The sequence below is a fragment of the Strix uralensis genome, chromosome 6, assembly GCF_047716275.1.
Source record: "Strix uralensis isolate ZFMK-TIS-50842 chromosome 6, bStrUra1, whole genome shotgun sequence".
Classification (NCBI taxonomy): Eukaryota; Metazoa; Chordata; class Aves; order Strigiformes; family Strigidae; genus Strix; species Strix uralensis.
Window position 1 is genome coordinate 45,741,245 of NC_133977.1, and position 25,349 is coordinate 45,766,593.

At 36.4% G+C, this 25,349-nt stretch overlaps 1 protein-coding gene across 15 annotated transcripts in view; it reads right to left on the reverse strand.

Annotated features, from left to right (window-relative positions):
• Window positions 1-953: 953 nt before the first annotated feature.
• Window positions 954-25,349, reverse strand: part of BAZ2B (bromodomain adjacent to zinc finger domain 2B) — a 157,687-nt gene continuing 133,291 nt past the window's right edge. For 7 of the 15 annotated variants that reach the window (XM_074873917.1, XM_074873921.1, XM_074873919.1 and 4 more), the window contains 14 exons: window positions 20,879-21,122; window positions 18,921-18,983; window positions 17,408-17,552; window positions 14,017-14,681; window positions 13,169-13,445; window positions 12,826-12,981; window positions 12,202-12,362; window positions 10,993-11,303; window positions 10,470-10,605; window positions 8,705-8,851; window positions 5,853-6,112; window positions 4,945-5,088; window positions 3,511-3,655; window positions 954-1,232 (listed from right to left, as the gene is read on the reverse strand). In XM_074873917.1, the coding sequence (XP_074730018.1) occupies window positions 1,191-1,232; window positions 3,511-3,655; window positions 4,945-5,088; window positions 5,853-6,112; window positions 8,705-8,851; window positions 10,470-10,605; window positions 10,993-11,303; window positions 12,202-12,362; window positions 12,826-12,981; window positions 13,169-13,445; window positions 14,017-14,681; window positions 17,408-17,552; window positions 18,921-18,983; window positions 20,879-21,122 (2,896 nt within the window). In that variant the 3' untranslated portion in view covers window positions 954-1,190. Of the gene's footprint in view, window positions 1,233-2,170; window positions 3,656-4,944; window positions 5,089-5,852; window positions 6,113-8,704; window positions 8,852-10,469; window positions 10,606-10,992; window positions 11,304-12,201; window positions 12,363-12,825; window positions 12,982-13,168; window positions 13,446-14,016; window positions 14,682-17,407; window positions 17,553-18,920; window positions 18,984-20,878; window positions 21,123-25,349 lie in introns of those variants that run through there. The other 8 variants (XM_074873926.1, XM_074873925.1, XM_074873924.1 and 5 more) reach the window with 5 other exon arrangements.

Below are 25,349 nucleotides of genomic sequence, written 5' to 3' on the forward strand. Positions count from 1 at the left end.
TGTGAATACTACACACTTAAAATTGCGTGGACTGGGAACACCACACCAATACACTTAAAAGACCGTCCCATAATATTTTACGGATGGGAACTTGAAATTACTCACTAAAATACATTGTGAATCAGTAACATGACCAGTAATTTAACTATCAGTTCTAGTAATGATGATTAGTTTGAACAATACAAGCAAAAGACATTAAAAATAATAAAAGTAATAAAAGATAACACATTCATTTTTCTGAATGTACATACCAGCTATAAAAAATTCTGGTTAACTTTGAAGTTCTAAAGCTCAAGCTAGTTCAAAAAGAGTTACATAATCATAAACAGCATAATTGTGGTGTTCCTGATTTCAGTCTTGAGCCCTCAGTTTGCAGGCATGTTTTGGTAAATCTAAGACAACTAGGAATGATACAAGTTTAATAAACAAAATGCCCTACGCCACCCATTCAGCATATTATATGAAATGACACTTCCTCAGATGTCTGTGCCCATTCAGTTAACAGAGCACCTCTACCCTTCTAATTGTCCTTAGAAAAATACAGAAATCATACAAAAATATTAAAGAAAAAGCTTTAGACCTCTTTTTAAAGATATTTTGTTCAAGACAACTTCAACTTCTGGTTTTCAGCTGCTTTTATATCATCCAATTTTTTTCAAAGAGATGCCATGAGACAAAAGAGAACCCACTCAAAACCAGAACACTTGCTGAGCACCATTAAAATAAAGAGTTTGAAAGCTCGTCAGTAAATTCTCTGAACTAAGACCAGCATACTTCATTAGAAAGGAAGAGAGCACACTGGAACACTTTAAGAAAACAGACAGAAACATCAACAGGAGAGGAAGTTAGCAAGGAAGAAAAGCACATCTTTCTAGTGGTTAAATTTAAATCCCTGCTCTTTTCTGTGGAGATATATGATGGCATGTGTATGATTCAAGCTTGCCATTCAAGTATAATAATTGCTGTAAATTTAATTTTACCGAAATAGTAATGAAGACACTGGCTGCTAGTGAGCAAAGCAATACATTGGCGATGTCAGGAGAGGTGATGCTGTCTCGCTGTCACTGCTGCAGTAGCTGTTATCGCCTCAACCTTCCCAGCTGTTCAGCTGAATGAGGATACAAGTGGAAAAATGCAACTATGATGTAGCGTAGCTGGTAATGTTGTTCTGAATTCTTAGAAAACTAATACTAGATGTAGTATGGCAGGTAAAACATTAGCCAGTACAGAACCTGAGGGAAAAAAAATTGGTTTGCATCAAATAAATAGTTTTCCCAATAATCTAAGCACACTTAAACACTCTTACAAGCCTACCAACATATGTTCAAAACACTGATTAATCTTCAAATCTCTGGAACATGTCAGCAAACCTTTCTATTGAAGTCTTCACAAAGGTGATGAAAAGGAAAGGTGTGAAGCAGTCAGTGGTGGAGCTAATGTTAGAATGCAAGACTGCCTGACACCCAAATGCGAATTTTTTATTCTAGGTAACATGAATTATTCCAATAGGACTTTAGAAAAGCAAAGTATTATTGAACAAGATGTTCTGGGGAGGGCAACGGTACCAAAGATTTTATTAAAAACCAGGCACTGACTGTTCTTTCTCAGCAGAGACAAGAAGCATAATCACAAGGGAGTATATAAAACACGGCTCTAAGATGAAACATGGCAGGCTTTGTTGAAAATCAAAAAACACCACCTGTCCCTCAAAAAAACCCCAAAACCATTACTTGATGAGGGAGCTATAGGTATCGGGGTTCCACAGTATTCATTTGTAATTCCTCCGTTTTCTTCAGTCAGAGCAAGAATTACGACTCATGCCTTTCTACAGACCAAAAAAAAGGACAAAACCTTGCACGAACAGTGGTTTTAAGAACATTACATGTGGCCTGTATTGACATTCTCATGTGCGTTCACGCTGTAACAGCAGCGAACAGGGCTGGCAGCAACAGGTCCAGCACCCGGCAGCCCGACGTTACACCTGGAGGCCTGAGCTGATGTGATTTACGCTCATTCAGCTGCACTTGCTTCTTCTGAATCACCATTAAAAGGCCAGGAGAGTTGGATGCATCATGAGAAGAACTGAATGTTAAATGCAAGACTCCCAAGACATTATTAAAAAAATTCCTGTATACACAGGATCTGAAGTATTAAAATCGCCAAGAAAAGCTGGTTTCCAAAACAGTCTTTTATTGTATCCGTGCCACACATACTAGTGAAAAATAACACGCCTAAAAAAGGAAAAGAAAAAGAATGCTACCTTTCCACAACATTTCTTTTAAATAAAACTTCAAGTACTCTTACATTAGTACAAAAAAAATTCTGATCTATCTGCCCCAACAGGCCACCACAACACACAGTAGATAAAACACAGTGGTTACAAATGTCTTTTTTGTTATTTCTGTGGCAAGGCAAATGGAGGGAAATGTTTCTATGAAAAAATACTGTGTGCGTAGGAAATTGTCACAATTTTATTCCACATGGATACAAATGATTATACTTGAATTTGAGGCCGTGGTGGCTTGAAATTATATAACAAAATAGAAAAATGGAAAACTAATATCCCCTACACCCTGTTTTAAAGGCAGGCACTACCAAGATTAAGGAGACTCCACAGTGTTGGTAGAGGATAATTACTGTACAAGCCATATAGCTATAATTACCTTAAGACTAAAATAAAATGCTACCGTCCTCCTAAGGCATAAACAATAATGTCTGCAAACAATATGTACACATCATACATATTTAAAACAAGACTTAATATAAACAATAATGAACAGTATATACATGTCTCAATTTTTCTTCACTGTCTTGAAATACAATTTAACTACACAAGTGATGCAGCAACATATATATAAATGTACTTGTAACTCTACAGTAAAGTTTAATTTTTAGTGCTTTTACAGCACATCAGTGTAAACAGTTTTACTTGGCTTTGTTTTATATTTTAAAACATTCCTTGTTGTATTTTCAAGATTTAAAGCAATTTTCTAATTCTTCCTTTTCACAGAAAACGAAGATTCTGAATGCTGTATAATCATAAATAATTCATAAAATTAAATACATTCACTAAAAAATAAACTACAAAGTAAAAAAATGAAAAATAGATATTTATTGAAAGGGAAAAGAGAACCATTTCCCCGAGTAGAGCTCTGGTGGTTGAATATTCAGTGCGTTTTGATATATTTTAAATTGCTATTGCACTATAACACCCCTTTCTTTGAAATTCTTTGGGTGTGCTTCCCTGTTCTACCTAAATTAGTTTGTTAAAACACACAAACCAATAACCGAGGGGCCATGGTTGCTGTAGGAGTGAAGCCTTTAGAACTAGTATCACAACTCTGTGATATCTTAAAGGAAAAAAAAAACAGTCATTAGTTATGCATGTGCCTTGCACTTTCATGTAAATACAGTTCACATTGCTGGTCTTATCAGTCCTCATTTAATGGAGAAAAAAAAAACAAACCAAAACCAAAGAAAGAAAAAAGTGTTCTGGTAACTTCAGCTCACTTTGAAAATCTCTGTCCATTTTTTTTCAAAATACTTCCTCATGTTGTGGCCAGCCCTGCCTATGTCAGAATCGTCTTCATTAAAGGTTTCACAGTTGTCAAAAACAAGCCTGACATCTAGCGAAAATGCTTCAAGATTAGGGTACCTGAAAGAAGAAAAAGGTGAATGATTTTTGCAACATGGAGAATCACAGGGGAAAAACACTTCAACTACATGACAAAGAACTACCTTAACGCATCAGTGAATTTACAACCAGCCACAGAATATTCAATGAAGGCTTTATATGTTAATTATACTTTTAATTTTTTAGTTCTAATTTAAATATTAACAAGAAAATGAACATCAGTGGAAGGAAATACTGTCCCATCATTGTATTTGCTATTTTCCTCACAAACTCTGTCAGGTAGAATATTTCAAGCCTGTACTGGAAAACAAACATTTTAAAAATCAACTTCCCCCTTCAATAGCTTTCTAGTTAAAAATGCTGTGGCTATTTTCCATTTATTCATCTACTCTTGGGCTCAAGTCCTTCCAAAGTAAGTGCTGAGTACAGCTGCATTTACCTAAAAGAGGACAATCAGGTACAAAAAAAGCAGCTGCCTGGATCAATCTGTAACATTCTTTGTTATTATTATCCTGAACATACATGACCCAAATAGTGTTCCAGTACTCACAGGAATTATTAAAAAGAGAGTAAAATTTACAAGTCTACCAATATAAGTGAGCACGTGTGGAGCATTTAAATCTCAGATTCAAGGGAGAAAAAGCCTGAAGAGGTTAAAAAGCCCCTTATGTTATTCTAGGAAACCTGCTTTGTGTGGAGCTGACAGATGCTGAAGAGGGTCGATCTTTATGGATGACAAAATTTTCTTTGGTGGTGGGGAGTCATTAGAGCACAGGGACATAACAGGGAGGGAAGGGGAACAGAAGCATATAGTGCCTTTCTCTTTTTTAAGAAGTTGTGCAGTCTAATTCCAGGACTATAAAATGATTAACCACCATTACTGGAATGTTACCTGGCTTCCCACAACAGGGGCACCACTTCACTCCGCAGCTACAACATTACAGGGACTCCATTAGCTTAAAGCCCACACAGCTGATTCTTGCTTACATGTCACAACACTAAAATGTCTCATTGAGAAGAGACGAGGAAAAAAAGTTTCTCCTGTTGACTGATTTTGTGCATTTGACCCAGCAGGTTTATTGTTTTTCAGCCAGTTCCACACGTTCTCCCACCTGACATGTTATTTCACTTAGACATGGCAAAGACAAAAGTATATACAGTTAAGAATTTTTATTTTGACTGTAGAAATAATCACAGAGGTGCCAGAACAGGCAGATCAAAATAATTTAACTAATTTTTAAAAATGTACTATATTTAAATGTTTAAATATTTTTAAAATGTGAAGTAAAATTTACAGTAGGTTTACTTACTGTCCACTACTTAGCTTGTCTCTAATGGTGGAAAAGTCCATAGGTTTTTTAATAACTTTCTTATAACCAGGAACAAGTTTCAAGTTTACAGGAAGTAAGAAAGGCCAGGCATCTTCATGAGTTTCCAATTCTGAGAGAATCATGCTGAATAAAGTAAGGGTTTAAATCAGTATTTTTAAGCTGTTCATACATTCACAGAGGTTTTTCACTGTTCCACAAATTGGTCATGTACTGCCAACCTTCGTAAAAGGAAAGCACTTTATTCTGTGCCCTGTGCAAGGCTGAGAACAATGTCATTAAAGACATCTTCGCTGAGCGTTTAAAATAGCATTAAGTTCTCTCCAGGCAGCCTATGTAAGATGAAATCCTAGTGATCGACATTCTAAAAGAAAAACATGGCCCTGCAACTTCAATACTTCGAACCTCACTGTAAACCATTTGTAAAACAGGTGCTAATACTGGCTTTCCAAAACCGATGAAGCTGAACTATGTCCCTTCTGACTGACCCACGATGCTACCAAAACAGATGCATTCCTGCTCCTGTCCCCTCCTCTGCAGCACAACGCCTTCTGGACACAGTGGATGGTCATCGCTGCTACAGCCGAGAACGCTGCCAGCACCACCGCTAGCGGGGTTCCTTCTTCCCATTCTTGGAAGGGCACAGAGGAGGAAATTTCACAGAGCACATTCTGACATTAGGTACTTTCCTCCTGGGCTTCATTACCGAATACAGCAGTTACTCCCAGCACGCACACATTAAATCCTCTATATATACATTCAAATTACCACAGCCTGTGTGGGGATACATGACAGAGAATAGGGTTCTTGTTCCCCAGAACACAGATAAAAAGAATTGGGCACTACTTGTTTCAGCAACACTTACCCAAGTTTAGAATGTGTCACTTTACCTGCATATAGCCAGGTCCTTGGAGTCATCTCTTTTAGGTTTCTTAGTAGCAGTGAAATTTTCTTGCTTTAATTGGCTTACAGAAACATTTTCATCTATTTTTCTTTTTTTGGGGTCTGTTTTTCCTCTTTTTAAGGAGGCGCTTGTAGTTGCAGAGTCTTCATCCTCTGTATCTCCTGCTAATTTCCTGCTTCTCTTTTGTTCGTTACTTTTTTTCCCTTTGATTTGAAGTTTTTTTATTTTTAGAGTTTGACCACTTGCCTACAATAGAGAAAACCGAAATAAGCAATAACCAAGAAATTACAGAAGCCTGTTATTATTGATAGACAGCAACAAAGATCAGACAGAAGCACCAAAACAATTAAAGTATTTAATATAAAAAATTATTCTCTTTTTGTTCTTCTCTAAAGGCAAGTAAGGCTGTAGAAATTCCTGTTACCAGTGATGTAGGTTCTCAACTTGTGACAATATAAAAGCACCTGACCTTCAGACTGATGGAACAGTACCTCCTAACAAACCACACTGGCATAGTTTTAGACAAATATTTGTCTATTCCTAAAAGACTGATATAACCACAGCTGGAACAGTATATTAATTTTCAAGCCACCATATTATTTTCAAGATACGGAAAACTGGAAAAGAATTTTTAAAAAGTCAGGGACAGAATCAACTGATTTAAAGATTAAAAGCTAGATATGAAAGATATAAATAGCTTGGCTACAAGACAACTACAGGGGAACATAAAAGGAGTATGACAATACAGTGCTACGAAGTGGGAAAAAGGAACGTTATTTAATACAGAACTATGTATAGACAGTAAGATAAAACTAAGGGATATATTTAAGATTTAAAAAGTTAGTTATGATGGGTATTGACAGGATCATAATGCAGCACAGTATTTGAAGTCATCACTCTGATCATTAGAACAGAAACTTTGCCTGTCAATGCAATGTGAAGTCAAGCACATGATACCATTGAAAAGACTCACTTGACAGACAAAGAATGAAAAGACAGAAAACAATTTTCATGAAGAGAGCCAGTATCAAAAGTACTAAACTCTCTGTGCTACTACAACTAGTTGAGATAGTTTGAACTATCTAGTTTAAACCGTAACGTATTTTATATTCTCCTACCAAAATACCACTTGGTTTTAAAGTTGTCTAGAACTGTATTTTTATAATGGTCTTTTTCAGAGTTAAGAATATGCAGATTTTGCTACCTACTGAAAACCATTACTAGACAATTCCTTTATTTCACAAACGTCATAAATAACTTTCTTAAACATTTGCTACTGATTTTAATTAGCATGGTGAAAAATTTAGTCAGTTTGTACAAATCAGATCATGAATGAATGCTTGAATGTGGAAAAATGTATGTTGTGTATAGAATTCCTTTTAACACAGAACACTAGAAAGATTTGTAAATAATTGTACTCTTTTAACATTACAACTATGTTCTTGGTCCAAGGACAGAAAAACAGTCAAGTACATCAGTTCACACAGCAAGTGATGAGGAATGTTGATCTTCAGCCATTTGGTTAAAAACACAATGTAAGGCAATGAGAACAGACCCACTGTCATCACCTAAGGCCTGACTTAGAGACATTCTGTGAATATTAATTCTAAGCAGGTGGGAATGGCAGATGTTGATGTTTTTCTTGTTTTAGACAAAGGGAAAAAAAAAAAGCTGAGTTAAATCAGGACCGCATGGTTTATACATAGTCTTCAACAAAACTGTTTCAATGTTTTGCAGAATTTTGAATCAATATTCAACATGTTTTAAAGTTCTGATGGAATTTCACCTTAAATTTCTGTCACCTTTAAATCTCCAGCTTTCAGCCAAATTTGGAGCAGGGAAAAAAAAAAACCAACACCTGAGGAAAAACTTTTTCTGTTATACTAAACCCAGTAGTTGGGGGCGGGGGGCATGGGGGGTGCGGGGTGGGACACAACACACAAGGAGAGGGCAGGGAAACACTATGAGAAGTGATGGGGTAAATTATAGCATGATAGGGTAATTTCGATCTTTGTAACAAGGTAAATTGTAATATAATCATGATAATGACAGAAAAAGTTACAGCATGAGTTAACCCCTTATAAACTACTACACAATCAATTCTTAACAGTAACCTGTTTTTATTACTTCTGTTGCACGTAATGGTTTAAAATACAATTTGTCTTCCTTATTACTTTGTGAAAGATGCACAGAAAAAAGGATCACGTTGACAATACCCAAAGAAAATACAAAATTGAGTATTTATTGTAAAGCTATTTCTTCAGTTACAGTATTCACAGGTAACAGACTTTTAAACAATAACTTAACTGCTAATTCAGTCATTTGAATAGAATTATCCTCGACTTCTATTTAGACTCTTTTTCTTGGGAGGGGGGAAAAAAGGCCAAACCTCACACAGGAAATATACGTAGCCTCTCTCTCAAATGTACTGTGTATCAAAGAAGTAAAACTAAAGTATGCTGTACAAAAATGACAAAATATATTTACTAAGCATTTCTTTTCAAATAGAATCTAAGACACTGGTCTGTCAACACTTAAGAATGAAGCTTGAAAGACAAATAATGAAAATATTCTGAAAGAGAAATAAAAAACTATGGTATTCAATCAGCAAGAAAATTCTGCACCTACTTACATTTAAAAAATAGAGTTTAAACCAAACAAATCTGTATCCTTTACTGCCACTAAAGTCCAAGTTAAATAAAACTATTAATCTCATTATTTAATGACAGCCCAACATAAAACATATTTTCATTGAAAAAAGCACTGGCAGACCTGTAACTCCGCCATCTACAAAAAGGTCACCGTGAGTCACTTCACTTTATGGTTAGTTAGTACTACCTTTGCTATGCAGGCAGGGCAAAACCAGTCACCGTCTGGTATGGTGGTGATCTTGGGTCTGTGGCAGTAGGTGTGACAGCCTTTATCACAGCCATCACAAAGGAGCAGCAGTTCCTCATTATCTCCCTTTCGACAAATTTGGCAGTACTAGAATACATGAAAAATGGCTTTATTTCAATTTTTAAAACTTGAAACACAGGAATGGTACCTAAATTACCCTTCCCCTCCAAACACACAAATTCGTTCTCAAAGTTTTTCTCCTTTCGTTTTTCCAGAGTCTACTCATGATCATATTTGTAAAAGAATATATGCGGTATGTGAGGAACTAATCTAAAGGCTAAATCTGGGAACACATTATAAGACAGGTGTCCTACAGCACACAAAACTATGAATACTTTTTGTATTTAATTAATGTCTATGAGAAGTAAAGGTATCTTATACCTATCAAAATCACCTGGCCCACACATACTCTCTCACGAATCTGCTCTTCACTTATACTTCATGTATAAATTGCTATTTCTTAAAAATATTTGCTATTTTACAACAGTACTTTCAAATAATAATCAGTAAAGATCTTATCCAAAGGCCACCATGAACAAATTCAATAAGGCAAAACAAATGATCCCAGCGCTTCCTTAAATTCACACTAACTTAAAAATATCTAATGTATTGTGCTTTTGACACTCTTCTATATCTGGACTTTTCAGGAACTTAAATATTTTCTCCACGTTTTCATCAAATACTTATGCTTACTGTGTAATTAAATGCACAGGACATTTCAGTCAAATTCAGAATGATACGTTTTTCCCGGATAATAAATTACAACACCTCGAAACATTCAAATACCTCTTCAGGTGCTCCTACTAAATTCTTAAAACTTTTTGCTCTAAATACACAGCTTTAAATTTGGTAGCTATAAAAACTCAGAGGTACAGCCTTCCACTACAGTTTTTAGTTAAATCATCCTTTAATTGTCCAGATGTAATTAGAAACCCTATAGGACTGGCAGAAATTAAAAAATTATGGAAAAGACCACTAATGGAAGAATCACTTTTGCCACCCACTGCATAGCACTGGTCATACTTAATCACATCATAATCGCTACTGCTGTAGTAATAGGTTTGTTTTCAGAAATTTGAGGTTCAAAGGTCCATGCAAATTTTGATACATGCATTTTGCATGCCTTCTTTGTATATACAGTTAACACAGATCTACTTGTTAAGTGTACAAGGAAACAGGTACTTCAGCCTATTTGCTCACACACTTGCCCAATTTGTATGTTCAGCTGCGAGAAGTGCGCATGCAAAGAAGCCACACATTTGGAGCATCTCAACTTTCTGAAAAATAAAGTCCTTAATTGGGATGTGTCATGTTGAACCTCCATAAAGCTTATGTCACGGATGAGATCAGAAATAATCCATCAGATAGAGTATCTTCCATCAGATGGAGCCAGAAATGACTCTTTTTTTTACCTAAATGTTAACAACAAAGAGTAATTACTATCTTCAATAAAGCAACCAGTTACAGGGGATTTTTATCTTAGAAAGTTCTGGATGCTGAATTTGGCAAGCGAGGGACAATCTTTTCCGTTAGGCTTATACTTAACTGTGCACAGTGTACAGTTTAACTGTATTAAGTTTTACACGCAGTAGTAAGAAATGCATTATGAACCTCAGTATCTTAAAATGCCTGAAGTGGGAAAATAGGATATAGCAAAAATAGTTTAGTTACAGTATTTTTCTTAAAAAAAGTTAAAGCCACTTACAACTTTCATAATAGATTTTTCCCATGCTATTGATTTCTGTAACTGCTGAATGCACAGAGCTACCTGTGCAGCACTGCGCGCTTCTGACAATGCCCTTCTCCATACCCTTAGCCCCGGAGCAATATCCTCTTCAGTTCTGCATTGAAATACAGAGAAATTAAGTAGGTCACATCCGTGTTTGCTTATGTTTAAACGTGGAACAATCATTATCACATTGAAAGCCAAGCAATGACAAAACGTACACAGCCAATAAGTATAAGGTTTAAGCAACTAAATTTCATGTAGTGCACAGACTGTGGCTACGTGCCTCAAAGCTTAGTCACAACCAGTTAAATGTAAGATAACTTTGCAAGATTATCAACAAACGTAACAAAAAAATATCTTTACAAAGCACCATGCAGAGTAACATGATCCATATGGATCACAGACATACAAGAAAGTACATAGATAACAGGCAATAAGAAAATAGGCTCCAATTAGCAAAGAAGCACAATAATTTTTCAAGTTAATCTCAATAACCTACCCGTCACCATCACCACTAATGGATGGTGCAGGAGCAGGGACAGTAACTGTGCCCACATTATCCAGTTTGATCTGAATGGTGGTACTTAAGGGGCTCTTCAGATACCTTCGCTCTATGTTCCGCTCCAAGTCAGCAAGCCTGGTTACAGCTATATCTAGAGGGTTGTCACTCTTCCGCTCTAGAGAGCTGGTATTGCCTTCTCCGCCTCCAGCACAATCCCCATCGTGCTTCTTGTGCAATCTAGTAATTGACTTATGTTCACGATATACCAAGTCGTCTCTCTCTGACGCAGGTTCAGGACACAGCCAACCCTATGTTAATAGAAAGGTTTGTGCGTTTACTGGTTGCTGTTAACTTAGCGTGCAAACAGAGGAATCAAACTAAGCAACTGGAGCGCTGTTTCCAGAAGATCTTGGTTACTTGTAATCCATCTGTAGAGACAGTTTCCAAAACATCCAGAGAACTAAAATAATTAATCAAAAAATACAAGCATTACCAGACTTTCTGAAGGACCTTTCTGCAACAGTCTGCGTTCTTATCTGCTTCTGACACATCCTGTTCTATTGGGCGAAACACCAGAATAGGTCTGTCTGTCCAGCAGGCTCAGGAGACAGTATCAGCTGATCACACAGAAACAACATCCACCCCTAGAACAAACTACATCCCAATACTACATCTGTATTGCAACCAAACACATGCAATTTGATATCCTCACACCCACCTTGGAAAAATTCCGAATTGTAACGGAAGCCAGTGAATTCTTAACTCTCTCACACTCACAATCACCACATCTTCTCCATGACTACAACACTCAAGCAGAGTATTATGGTGTACTTGTAGGCTTTTCTGAAAGCATTAATAGCAGCAATCACCCAAATCAGGCAGAACTGTGGCAAAACCCACTATAATTAAGCTATCTATATGCAGTAAAATCTTTGCATTCACAGAAGGTTAACAAAATGTGCAGGGAACTGCACACTGTACGAGAACACTCTCCAGGAACTGCCATTCTGAGCACCTTCAGCTGAAGATTTAACTGCAATAAAATGTATCAACACAAATATCCATGATACTGCTACAGTGGATTTGTTTTATTTGCAGACAATTAGAGACGGAATAAGTCACTTACCAACAACAAAAGGACTGCTACTATCTGCTTTAATTCTTACCGTTATTTTAAAGAGACATTTTACTAAAAGTTGGTTTTACCTTAACTTGTAAACTAGCTGATGCAACTCTCCTCTCTAGATCTTCCACCTGCTGAAGAATGGCAAGATCCATCTCCATTGCTTGTTCTTCTACTGACCAGTTTTCCACAACATCTCGAGTTACCTGGTTATCTTCATTTTCACTGATATCAATAATTGCAACTGTATTTGAGAATCACATTTTTATTACTTTAATTAGTATTATAACTTCTCTTGAGTAAATTTCAAGCTGATTTACCTGTCACTCCAGTCCAATGCTGAACTGTTGTAAAAGAGTAGTACTCTTAAGATACCCAATATGGACAACAAATTCTGTAGGTTTCCAAACTTGCAATTTAAAGGCAAGAAGGGGAAGGACAGGCTAAACTAGAGCATTACAGAGATGGAAAGAGCTTAAAAAGGTTACCAACACTTATGCCACTGGAGCAATTTATATTAAATGGGATTTCTCCAATCCTGTAACCTTCCAGAACAAGGCTGGTGAAAAGGCAACTGCAGACCATGAGACCTTTACCTTTTTTCTCCAGCCGCTACACTAACTCTGCATCCAAGTACATCTCATAGAGCTCTATGCCCATCATCTTACACCCAAACACCATGCGTAACATAAATATCAATTACATACCATCCTTATTTTTGATGCAGGCCAGAGTGATATAATCCATGTGTTTCTGTATTTGCTTTTGTAAAGCCTTTTCTCTTATTCCCCTGAGATGCAGCACTTTAAGCAAAGATTTTAGGTCCTCTGGATCAGTAATCCTCCACCACCCATACTGCATTTCTAAATCAAGACAAGCATATAAACAACTTTGCAGGCATTTTTAATGTGATCACACGCAATCAGATTAGAGAAATCATCTAGTGCAAATTCAATAGGCAAACTAAAAAAAAAAAAAATTGTAACGCTTTAGTGGCACTATACAAATTACCCTTCACAGAGTTCCATCTTATTGCTGTGTTATACTTACCTTCTGGTATAGGCTTTGGGTTAGGATAATCTACTGGTTTGGCTACTTCAACTGCTGTAGAAGGGGCAGAAGCTATTTTTTCAGTCTGGAGCGCTGGTGATTCACTTTTACTTGCAGGAACGCTAGATGCCAAGAATGAGTTACCATTCACTTCTGATAATCCCAATCCTGATCCAAGAGCAGGTAAAGATGATGAAAATGGAACATTTGAAGTAAGAACTCCTGTAGGCCATCCACAGAACTGAAGTCCCATTATAGGTAGTCCAGTCTTCATCTGCTACACAGAATATATTGTTAACACAATCACAACTACCATTACTAATTATTACCAAGAAACCTGAATTATTATTAGGATGCTATTTGTCAAACAATAATCAAAACATAAAGGAGGCTTTTACTCAGTACTTTCATTAGTTTAAGAAAAACTAATGCAACGCTAATGTGTAATACTCCTTATTAGGGCCCTGTTAACACTTAAAAAATAACAGCTTTTAAGGGGAGGGTGTGGTGTGTCACATTTCTGAAAACTAGTTTTTATTTATTTATTTGCTTTTCATTTAATACCAGTGGCCAACCTCCTAAAAGCCAAATTAAATTACTGAAATACGCATATAAAATATCATACAGCAGCTTACCTAATTTTACCTATCTTAATCATTTTTTGATAAAAAAACTTCTTAGCATTGTAAAGCATCTGTAACGCGGAATTAGGTAACATTTAGAAACAGAAAAAAACCCAAAGAAATGAAGATACAAGGATAGCACTTCTGTGAAACAATTTGTCTAAACAGAAATTCTGCCCACGTAAGCACAGCCAATTGAGAGCATTCAAAAATTCATTTATTTACCTGCAGTGGTGACAGTGCAAAAGGACTTAATCCCATGGGACTCTGCGCAGAGGTTGAGCCCAGCAGAGGTGATGGAACGGGTGAAGGTGACTTTGATGGTGGATGCGACTGAGGAGTAAGTGATGTGGCAGCAGCTGGTGCATCTATACTGGTAACGGACATGTCATCACAGGGAACCCTTGGCAAAAGGCTGAACCACTGCCTGCTCTTTTCAGTAAGAGTCTTTAACAACTGATCATTTGGAATTAGTGGAGAACTGTAAAACTTTCCTGTCCCACTTGCGTTAGGACTGAAAAGATTATTAGAATCAGATTTCTCCATGGCGCTTTGTGATACAGTGGGCTGAAGACTGCAGAGAGCATTTTTTGAGTTACTTGGGTAAGATAACGTGCAGCCATTTGCTGCACTGCCATTAGGTTTTGGGGACATAATGTCAGATTCAGGTGGCATTTTTGCTACCTCTAACAGTTTGCTGAGTTTTGAAAATGACCCAGGCTTTTGTAAAAACAAATTCGTGTTGTCCTTTTCTTTCAGATCTTCCTTTTGCTCACAGTGAGTTGTATTTAAACAGTGTAATTTTTCTTCCGTATCAAATTCTTCTTCTTTGATATGCATGCTTTCTACCTTTTTTAACTTCTCTTTTTCTTTTGCAATTTCTTCTAGGCCTAAAAATGTACAAGAAACACAGATGAAATATAACAGAGCAACTAATTTATACCATTTTTATCATTGCATTTAAATAAAAAATTACTTCATTTTCGGCTCAACACATGCTAGATCACAATGTCTTTTTTCTTTTTTTAAATGCAACCACTTCTCACTTTGCAGAACACTTCACAGAAGGAAACAAGCTTCAAGGCACAGATTTAAACCCTGCCGAACACCTGGAGGAAAAATAACCTCAACATAGTTAACATAGTTATAGAATTCTCTCTTAAAATGCATGTATGTCTGAAGTAGTCTGCTAGTGCAAAGTCTCTGAAAGGGACAAATTTTTGGCAGCTTTCTTTTTGCAAGACTCTCCATGCTTTATTGAAAAGGTCCCCTGTTTATATCAAGAGGGTACAGTGTTTATAGCTTTAAAGCTTATTTTTGCAAAAGACCACTTCATTAAACTCACAGCCAACTACGGAAAGGAGGACCAAAATTCCTGTCGTGAAATCAAACATTCCCCAAATACTGAAACACAACATTAAATATTTTACCTCTTTGAATAAAAATCATTAACAACTTTGTGAAACAATGTCAACATTCTTGAAAGTTTAAAATTCTCTCAAGAGCCACCCAACATGATGACTGGGACTCCACACACAGCTAAGCAGACGGACGCGATCAGACAGCGTAACATCTAAGCAATTTAAAGTACAACAAGCAGAAGTTGATTGCAAAAGCCAGTTTCTTCAAACATACGAGGTGTGAAAGATCTATCTTTTATAAAAAGGAAAAACATTTTTCTGTCTTCTTTGCTCTCCTAGTCTTTGTTAACCATTTCTCTTCTACTCCTTATACTGATTTGTCAACTTAGACTAAGATTCTTTTAAAGAAGTATAAAATGGGATGGAAAAATGTCAGGAAAAGGAGGAGGAGGTAGAAAATCCAACATTCCAACTACTTAAATTATTTTCATCAGATACTGCAACTGCATATAAACAAAGGTCCTGCTTATGGTTTACGGCCAGAACATACACAAAAGTTTACTTGCTTGTTCTGGAAAATCGTAGTTCCTACAAAGATAATTCATTCAAGAAAAGAATATCCCCTCCCATTAAAACTTAAAAATGCTTTCACAGTTACAGTGTATGTCAAAATATAAACAATTTGAGTATCAGCTTAAGAACCAAAATGACTACACAAAGATGGAAGGAGAAGTTGTATTTTAAATGGACAGATCATTCAACAGTTTATGTCTCACATTTCCAATGTTTAGATAAAGGAATTAGGAGCTGATAAACTGTAGAATTTACTGAAACAGGACGAACTAAGAGCTGAGTGGAAGAGGGAGTAGTTGAGAACTTAAGAAAATGTCCATTTTGCTACTCAGGGAGATTAAACTTTCATTAATACAATATATTAAAAAATACGGGTTTACCCTACGGTTCTTGGCTAAAACTTTTGTGTGTTTTTTTGTTTGTTTTTACTATCTTAAGACAGGTAGATGTATTGCAACTATTTTCTTTGTGTACAGTTTCTGAAGCATTTGGGGATTCATGTCGTTAAAATATAATAAATATAGTGAACAAAAGGAATGCAAGCAATACAGCATATGACAGTTTACCTTCTGTATCCAGCTACTCATGTGCAAAACCGCTCCTAACACACAGCATAAAATAATGCAGAACAGGAGACACAGAAAAATTATTTTTTATGCTACTCAGTTTAGAAAGATAACTTGAAGATCAAGATTAGATTTAGGAAACATTCTATGGCTTGTTTTTGGGGCCAAATCAGGGCTCAGATTTCATATCATGCTGTACTTTTAAGAGTTATTTTAATTAACTAGCTCTCTAGAATGATGCAATTCTTAAGAGATCATGTAATTCTGATGTGTATCAGGGATTTTTTTTGTTATTTTGGGGGGGGAAATTATGAGAGTAATGGGGTTTTGCTTCATCTATATCAGCATTAGAAAGTACTTTTCTGTGACCAAAATGAAGGCTTATGTTTAAAAATTCTAATATTCTCAAAAAGGTCAGATTAATACATATTTTCTGCATCTGTCCAAATTAAAGTGTGTGAAAAATTCAATCATAGTTAGTATACAGCTGTCACAACCGCAAAACCACGATTTAATTTTAGCAAAAATAACTTCAGCATTTGCTGGATTGGAAGACAGATCAGTTGGTAAAATACAGAGACTAAATCATATTCTTGATTAGAAAGCACAGTACTTCACTATGGGAAAATAATTTTCCTATTTTTGCAGACACATATCAAATCTTCAAGCACAGAACAGTCTGTGTATTTGCACAAAATATAACAACTGAAGATGAGAAGAATTTTTTTTGCATTCTACGGTTTTCATATGTGGAGTTCACTGCCATAGGGAAATTTGAAATAGTTCAGAAAGAGCCAAAAAATATCCCATGTAGGTAAATACGAAAAAACACAACATATAAAACTATAACAACTGAAAACTTCCAAAATATTAATCCTTATTTTGAAAGATATTAACTGGTATTTCATACTCAGAGAGTATCAGAAATATTCCATGGAAGAGAGTATCAGAGAACACCGTATGAACAGAGATGTCTACTGACAGTAGCCTGTTTAGTCTCTGCTTGAAGGTGAAGCCTAAAGACCTTGCTGCACAGAATTATAGCCTACAGAGATAGGCAGTATATGTCTTGGCATAGTACACCTTCGTGTGACATTATTCCCTTATGTTTCTTACCTTCACCACTTTCCATGCCTTCTACAAAAATACCACCACATTGGGGCAGAATCCAGTATCGGCGCCTGTAACGATCTTGACCAAACATCATTGAACGCAAACAGTGTGAAGCTTCAAATAACTTCTTTCTGTACTGGCTTTGTTGCTGTTTTAAAAAAGGGAAGCATTGTAATTCAATAGGGGAAAAAAAAAATCATAATAACAGAAAACAACTACTGGCTGCTAGACTGAACAAAAGTTCAAGGGTCACATGAGGAGGCTCTCAGAGATTTTGTGTCTGTGTTACGTGATATTCTACTCACAATTGCTGCCTTGATGATTTTACTTACAGAGCTCCCTTTAAAAGAATGAATTCAATCACTTCCTGGTTCAGCTTAAGTTTATCAGTCTTCCTTAAAAAACATATTCTGCAATTGTAGGTCCTGTCTTTTTACCTCTGACTCTCAGAGAACAGTAGACTCATAGAATCACAGACTGGTTTGGGTTGGAAGGAACCATGAAGATCCTGTCCTTCTGATGTTGGGGGCTCAGAGCTGGACACAGCACTGCCAGGGGGGTCTCACGAGAGCGGAGAAGAGGGGGATCAAGGGATCCATATCCTTTGATCAACAGGATCAAAGATTTCATTGCACAAGAACAGCTGAAATCCTATCAATTATAAAGTAACAACAAATGGGAAACAGAGCACTGAAGATAGCTGATACTGCAGCTCCTGATGGGAAACTAATGAGATATTTTAACTGGTTCATAAAAGAATGAGAACAATAATGTCTGAAAATAAATTCTGTATTCAAACACAAACAGTTCTCTAGGGGGGCCAACAAGTATTTCAGTTTGTTTATTCAATTCTTGCTCTGCTAAATTGACACTGCTGGAAGTCAGGTGTAATTCTGGACTGCTAATTTACTGCAATTAAAACATGAGAGAAACCACGAGACAAAGTCTTAAATGATGAATTTTCTAATACAAAGAATTAAAATACGGGTCATGAGTACCCCCATCTACAGCATTCTGTCTTTCTCATTTACGTTGCTCTTCCTATTCTACTGTTTCTTCTTTCAAAATCTGAGGCAAACACATCTTTCTGTAATGGCTTAGAACACAGTTGCAGAAATTAGCCAACTGTAGGAGGGAATGAGAACTGCAATCATCTGTATAATGGAAAAGTTATTGCTTCTCATACACAAAATCTATCATCGCTTTCTAAGATCAATGAATAGAAGTGTATCAATTAGGTCTGGATAAAAATTGTATTACTTTTTATTCTGAGATGTGCGAATATATTATCAATGGCTTTCTAACTGTCTTTTGAGTCATTTCCACTTAGTGCTGCTAGACTAAACTCACAATTCAGGTGTCATGAACAATAGCATCATTCCTATTTTCAAGAAACAAAAACTGATCCTTATTTCAATTTATATCAAGTTGGAGCATTGAAAATGATGGTTAACATTCTACCTCAGGACATCCAGTGATCAAATTTGTAGTACATCAAAGACAAATGACTTCTCACCTTTGTCAGTTTCTCAATCTGCTTCTCTAGCTCTTCAACACTTGCTGTCTGGTCCCCATCATCCTGTAATTAGCAAATATACCATCACACCAAATTTATTTCAGGATAGAAATCATACTACCATGTCTTACTAATATTACAGTAAAAAGATGTAACAGAAAATGAAAGGCAAATTCTAAGGGTAAGAAAGTTCAAGTTCTGTGCTTGTTTGATGTGTTTGACTAGGAACAATGTAACTAGGAAAACATGTATCTTGAATCTTTCCCAACTATCCCAGATGAATATGAAGGCGAAAGCTCGTGGCCAAATGTTTGCTGAAAACATTCTTTTACTGGAAGAAATAATTCAGTTTGTGCACAAACACTTAAGACTACAGAATTTAATCCCAGTTTCTATGAGGCCTTTTGGATATTCAAATTAATTTCTAAGTGTTTTTCGTGCATGAGATAATGGAATTTGTCAAAATTTTATCAATCAGTCTTTGGTCAGCGAACACCTGCATTTTATTTCAATGTCTACAAGAATCTGTAGAGCCACTTTAAATTGCAAATCTGCTACAAAAGTTCCAGTATTAATCTTGCTGATTTTTTAAGAGGAATGCACCTATGATTAAGTCTATGGCCCCCTTTTTCTTGACATACTTTAAAAATGAGAGTCTTTATCCATAAAGAGTGTTTTAATTTAGTTAGTGTTTGGTGCTAACTGTAAGTTTCCAAAAGAATACAACCAAAATCCTAGGAGTTCCCCATCACCTGCACTGTAAGATACTGGTCTTGTAGTTCTTGGCTCCGTAGGAGTATACCAGAGTGAAGCCTTCTGAAATACCACATAATGCAATGGAACTTCTATCAGAAAATTAATCTCTCTACAGGAGTTACAGGACGTTTGTCTATGAAATGCTCAGTGCACCAAAATAGGAGACTGTACTAAAGAGAAAAAGGATTTGAGATTAGATACCTAAATATTACCTATTTTTAATTCTGAAGTATTAATTTGTAAGAACTTCATGCTACACCTCTAAGGTATTCTCTTAAATTCATACACATCATAGCCCCTGAAATAAATCCAGAATAATAGCACAAAGGGCTGTTCCTATCCTAGAAACTAGTTTGGTTTCTAATGAAGAGTGTTTGCAAAGGTTTGAGTTCACATATCATGTCATATACATGCACTGTTCAAGCGGCCATATCCACAGCACCCATAAAACCTTACTTTGAACTTTGATAACCTTGCATAAATGGATCATTTTCTGGCAAAGAGTGCAACACCCAGTGCGCTAAAATGTAGTATTCAGTATTGCTTGTCTCTTTTATCAGGTTTCATCCAGCAGAGAATTCCAGAGTTCTACAGTGAATCTTACAGGCCCACGGCACTTCTATTAAAATAATGTTTTGACTACTGTAGACACAATTCAGCTCAACAAGCTAAAAATGTTTCGGTGATCCTTCCTGTATCTTATCTGACATTGACTAGTAAAATTCATCATCTTGTGATCAAATACAGTCGGTCAGTGACTACCCTAGAAAAGTTATGAAAAAAATACCCAGGAAGGTCACAGGCAAACTATAATAGATACTATTAAATGTAACTTTACACTTCATTATTTTGTTAGCTAATAAATGACCTTTATTCTCCTCTAAGAGAAAACTACAGTTACGCTCAATTGCATTTCAGAGCAATTAAGACTAAATCAAAACAAGTAAGCAGAGAAAAAAAACCCAAACAAACCCAAACCAACCAACCAAAAAAAACTGACCAGCCCATACTGTAATAGCTATCAAAACAGAAAAAAATCCTCCAGAAAATAAACTTATTCCATAACTTTAAAAATATTGGAGGTAAGTTATCCTTCCTTCCTTTTTATTGGGAGATTTTGGGAAAGCAGTGCCATATTGCAGAGAAACAGAAGGAAAACAAGTTTTAACTTATTAAGTTCCACTATAGTTAAAATGCCCCACCTCATCCTCACAAACTTCTGCCTTCTTTCCCTTTTTATCTTCTTTGTCCTCTTCATCCTCATCATCCTCATCTGCCTGATCATCACTGTCGTCATCGTCATCATCATCATAATCGCTGTCCCCCCCCTTTCGTCTGCGTTTGCGGCCTGGTGTTGGTGTTTCCAAAGAGTGCTGCTCCTCTCCTACGTCACCGCCTCCTGTTGCATCTCGTTTGCCAGTTTTCTTGGCATGAATGATTCTAAGCCTTGAAACACATGACAAGGGGTGAAATTATGGAGTGTGTCTGTAGCATAAACATACCTTTCTTCTTGTGTGATTGAAAGTAAAACATTTTAGATTCAAATTAGCTTTTCTGTTCTAATACAACACTGTATTTTCTTGGTATCTATTGACTTTAGTGAAAAAGAAACATTCAGGTTATAAAACCCCTTAAGCTTCTTATTTAGTTCTGAATAGAATTTCTGTTTCTCCCAGGTGAATTTTATTGCATAACTGTTAAGAAGAAATGAAACATAAGAGGGATTTTGAAAAGTCAGGAAAGACAATTAGAAGAAAGAACCATTTCAACTTCTTTATCTTTTGTTTTATGCATTTAAGAATATGATCATAAAACACGGGGGGGGGCAAAAATCCTCAGTTGGAAGTATGAAATTATTCACATCTGCATGGCAACAGCAAGGTTGGTTTACATTCTTTTTTTCATTTCAGATTTTTATGCGTTTTTAATTTATTAGGTATTATTTGACTTTAGTCCTTTGGCTGATCTTTTTATTCTAGGACATACTTTCTTTTTTGAGAAATCTTAAGCTACCTAAACTCCTAGGAGATTACTCATTCAAACTCTCATTTTTCCTTTTATGAAAGAAAAGGGAAACTTACATACCAGTAATTATGGTTGTAGTAGACCTTCTTCTTCTATAAAACCCCTATAAGACAAGATTCCACACAGCAAAAATTATAGTTCCACCTATCAGGGAGCTAGCAGGCAAACATGCTGAATCACAGGAGGTATGAATAGCCAGGCCTACCCAGTCACTTATAATGCAGATCAAAAATGCAACTGACTTAGAAGAGATTCATAAACGTGTAGAAAAGACAAAGATTTTTGTAAGAGATGACTGGAAGAAGGTAGGATGGGAAAAGTAGAACGGTAACGACAAACACAATTACCAGTACGTAATTTTTCCTTGTCGCACTTCTCTCTCTTCCCATCCTACAAAACAATATTCCATACAGCAAGTGGCTACGAGTATGATGAAGTATCAGCTTCTGGGCATACTGACAAATGTATCAGCCTTCTAAAACGCTGAAAATCAAAGCTAGTACTCAACAGTACCGATTTAAAAAGACCGTTAGCAAGAAATCATCAAGGGGACTTCTGTTTGTCTGGAAGCAGTTGGGCACTTTTTTTGTGTGTGTGCTTGGGGTTTTTTGTTTGTTTTGTTTTGTTTAACACAGTGGTTAATCCACTGGAGAAATAAGAAAGTTTTACACTTTTATTTTTCCAATACAAATGAATTTTTAGATATTTTAGCAATTTAAAATATTTTTGGATAAAAAGAATTTCTCAAGCCTCCCCAGTAAATTTGGAAGCAAGTAACATTTTCAGGTCTGGTGCAAAAAGCCTTAGTCTCACTGAGTATCAATACCACCCAGGCTTCCACCAAGTTAAGGTTTTTAGAAAAAAAATTTCCTCTTTACAAGGATAACTTCAAATCATCAAATCCTCTTCAACAGGACTGGAAATTCCTGCTTATATACAGGAATTAACTATCAAACAAAGCCACTAGCCAATGACTGGATTGACTGCTGTGTGACTGGACAATTTTAGAGACATATTAGACTAAGATAGTATTGAATTATCTTCAAGATTAAAGCTGGCAGGTGGAAGTTCAACAACCAGCAAACACCTCTTTCATATACCTAAAAGAAATGAGAAGCAAGAAAGGTACTTTTGCTGAAAGCAAAGAGAGCACTATAATGCTGTCGAGCACTAAAGGAAGCCTGGCATGACACTACAAACTATAAGGATGGAAATGAATTGAAGATGCTCTCCTTTAATAGCACCATAAGCTTAAGAAGGCAGGCAGCAGTCTGTATCTGAAGTAGCACAGAGGCAGAAAGCAATGAGAGCATAACTTAACATTCAGGTATTGCAAGAGGTAGCATAATTTTCCTGCTGCTACCTAAACATGGCTCACAGAGAAGAAAACCTTCACTCAAAAACTGTTTCAGCTTTCTCACTTTCAGGTATATACCAAAATGACACCTGCAACTGTTGAGAGAATTATAAAGTCTATTGGCCTATAAAGAGAGTGGGTGGCCCATCAGATAATCAGATGTGTGACTTAAGCCTGCTCTAAACTGTAACATTTACTAGATCGTGTGAAGAATATTCACCTTTTGACTTAATTTTCATGCCCTCTTCATAATTTTTGCACATAAATATTAAGTAGTAGCAAGGCAAAGAAATTCTAAACATACTTTTAACACACTTTTAACATACTTCAGCTTGGGTCTCAATGATTCCAAATCAGCATTACCACCTCCTACCCAAACTCAGAGCATAATTTCTCCCCTCATGTAACACTGCTTTTGATATACCATCATCATTTACAGTTGAGATGGCCTCACTGGAAAGAAATTAGCTTACAAGGAGTATGCCATAATACTGGCATGTTAAAAAGAACACTGGCGCAGTGAGAAACCTTGGTCTGCAGTATTTGAAGTCTTGTAAAGAAACAGATATTGCCTAATCCTTCAAGTAGCTGTATTTAATTTTTATTCCTTTTTGTATTGATCAAGCTACAAATGACATGCCAGGGAGAAGACATATAATGGAAAAAAGAGATGCTGAGATTATGATTATCTTGTTAAAAAACAGCTGAATCACCTCAGATGAGACAGTCTTCTGACTATAGTTGTGATACAGAAAGCACAAAGAAAGATGAACTGATTGTATGAGACAGGTGCCTTTACAAAAATGGTGACTAGTATCAAAATTCACATCTAAATGTGATAGAGAAGGAATTAGATGCAACCTCTCACTGCCCATCAGCCCAGCAGAAACAGTCAGCTCAGATTCAGTTTCCAACCATATATATTATCCTTATCAAGGAACTTTGTTCAATATCCTTAAGAGAGAAGGAAGAGAAGGGGAAAGAAAAAAAAAAAAAGAAAAAAAAAGAAAGGCATCCCTATAGGCTTTTATACAATGACTACTTTTTCCAACCTGGTATTTTAATGTTGCTTTTTTGTATCTTACAAACACAGGTTTTCTTTCTTTTATTCTGGCCCCCTCCCCCTGTCCCCAGTATCCAGTTGAGCTAATCTCATGAAAAGTGAGAATGTCAGCACAAAAAAATCACTTAGTGAAAACATCTGATAGAGGCAGAATCTTTTCTCTTCCCACTTGGATATACTTTCAGACTGCCTGGACATAGTGGTATGAACTTTTACCACAACAGACACTGGCAAATCAGGCTGAGATGAAATAAAGCGATTCCTCAGCATCCGTTGTTCTACCACTATACACTTCCTGTGCACGATGGGCTTGTGTTGAGGATCTGCAATGGTATGTGTGCATACGAAAAGAGTACACATCCACTGATCATATGGCAAGTAGTCAAGAAACCAGATATTCCTATGCAAAACTGCTTGGGACTGGGATGCTTAAAAACTAGAGTGATCTTTGAAACTGATGTGGAAGATGACATGCATAAGAATGGAGTCTGGAAGCAGGAAAAAAAGACCAAACAGAAGACTGAAATGGACAGACTTATCTTCAGAGAAGTCCCAGCAACAGTTACAAGAGTTCATTAAAAACACCAACTGACATAATGAAGAAGAAAGCATTGTTTAAAATTGATCAAAGGCGGCTCTTCTTAAAAGCTTCTTAGAGTTCATCAGAAAAACAGTGGAAAATCCAAAGATTCTGAATCAAAGATAAGAGAGATGAATCAAGTCCAGTAAATTCAAAGAAGTGGAAGAACAGTGTTTCTGAGCACTCCCGCAATACTTACGCTCAAAAACAGGGACAGCACTACTGGAACCTGAAATCCACACGAGGGGAAAACACAAGAGAAATGACTGTAGAAAGAGAGGGACTTGGGACTTCAGGATATTATGCCCACTATTTGAAAGGGAAGAAAAGAGAGATCATGAGGAAAAGGGAGGATCCTACATCTACAAGTACTTACAGTTTGATGGAGGGAGAGAAAGACTGAGCAGTGCCTAAGGAGACAAGGACAGGTAAGGGTCCCATTCCGCTAATGGACAGTTGGCTACATCAGAACTTCAGAAGCACTTTTTAAACTATATCCCATAGAGGGGATACAGATGAAGACAGAAAAAGGTGTTTTGATTGTCCTAAAAGATAAAATATATTAACCCTGTGAAGACTGTGATCTGCAGTATTAGTAGAGAATTTCTTTTTATTGGTCTATTTTTTTCCTCTACCTCCCTCTTGTCC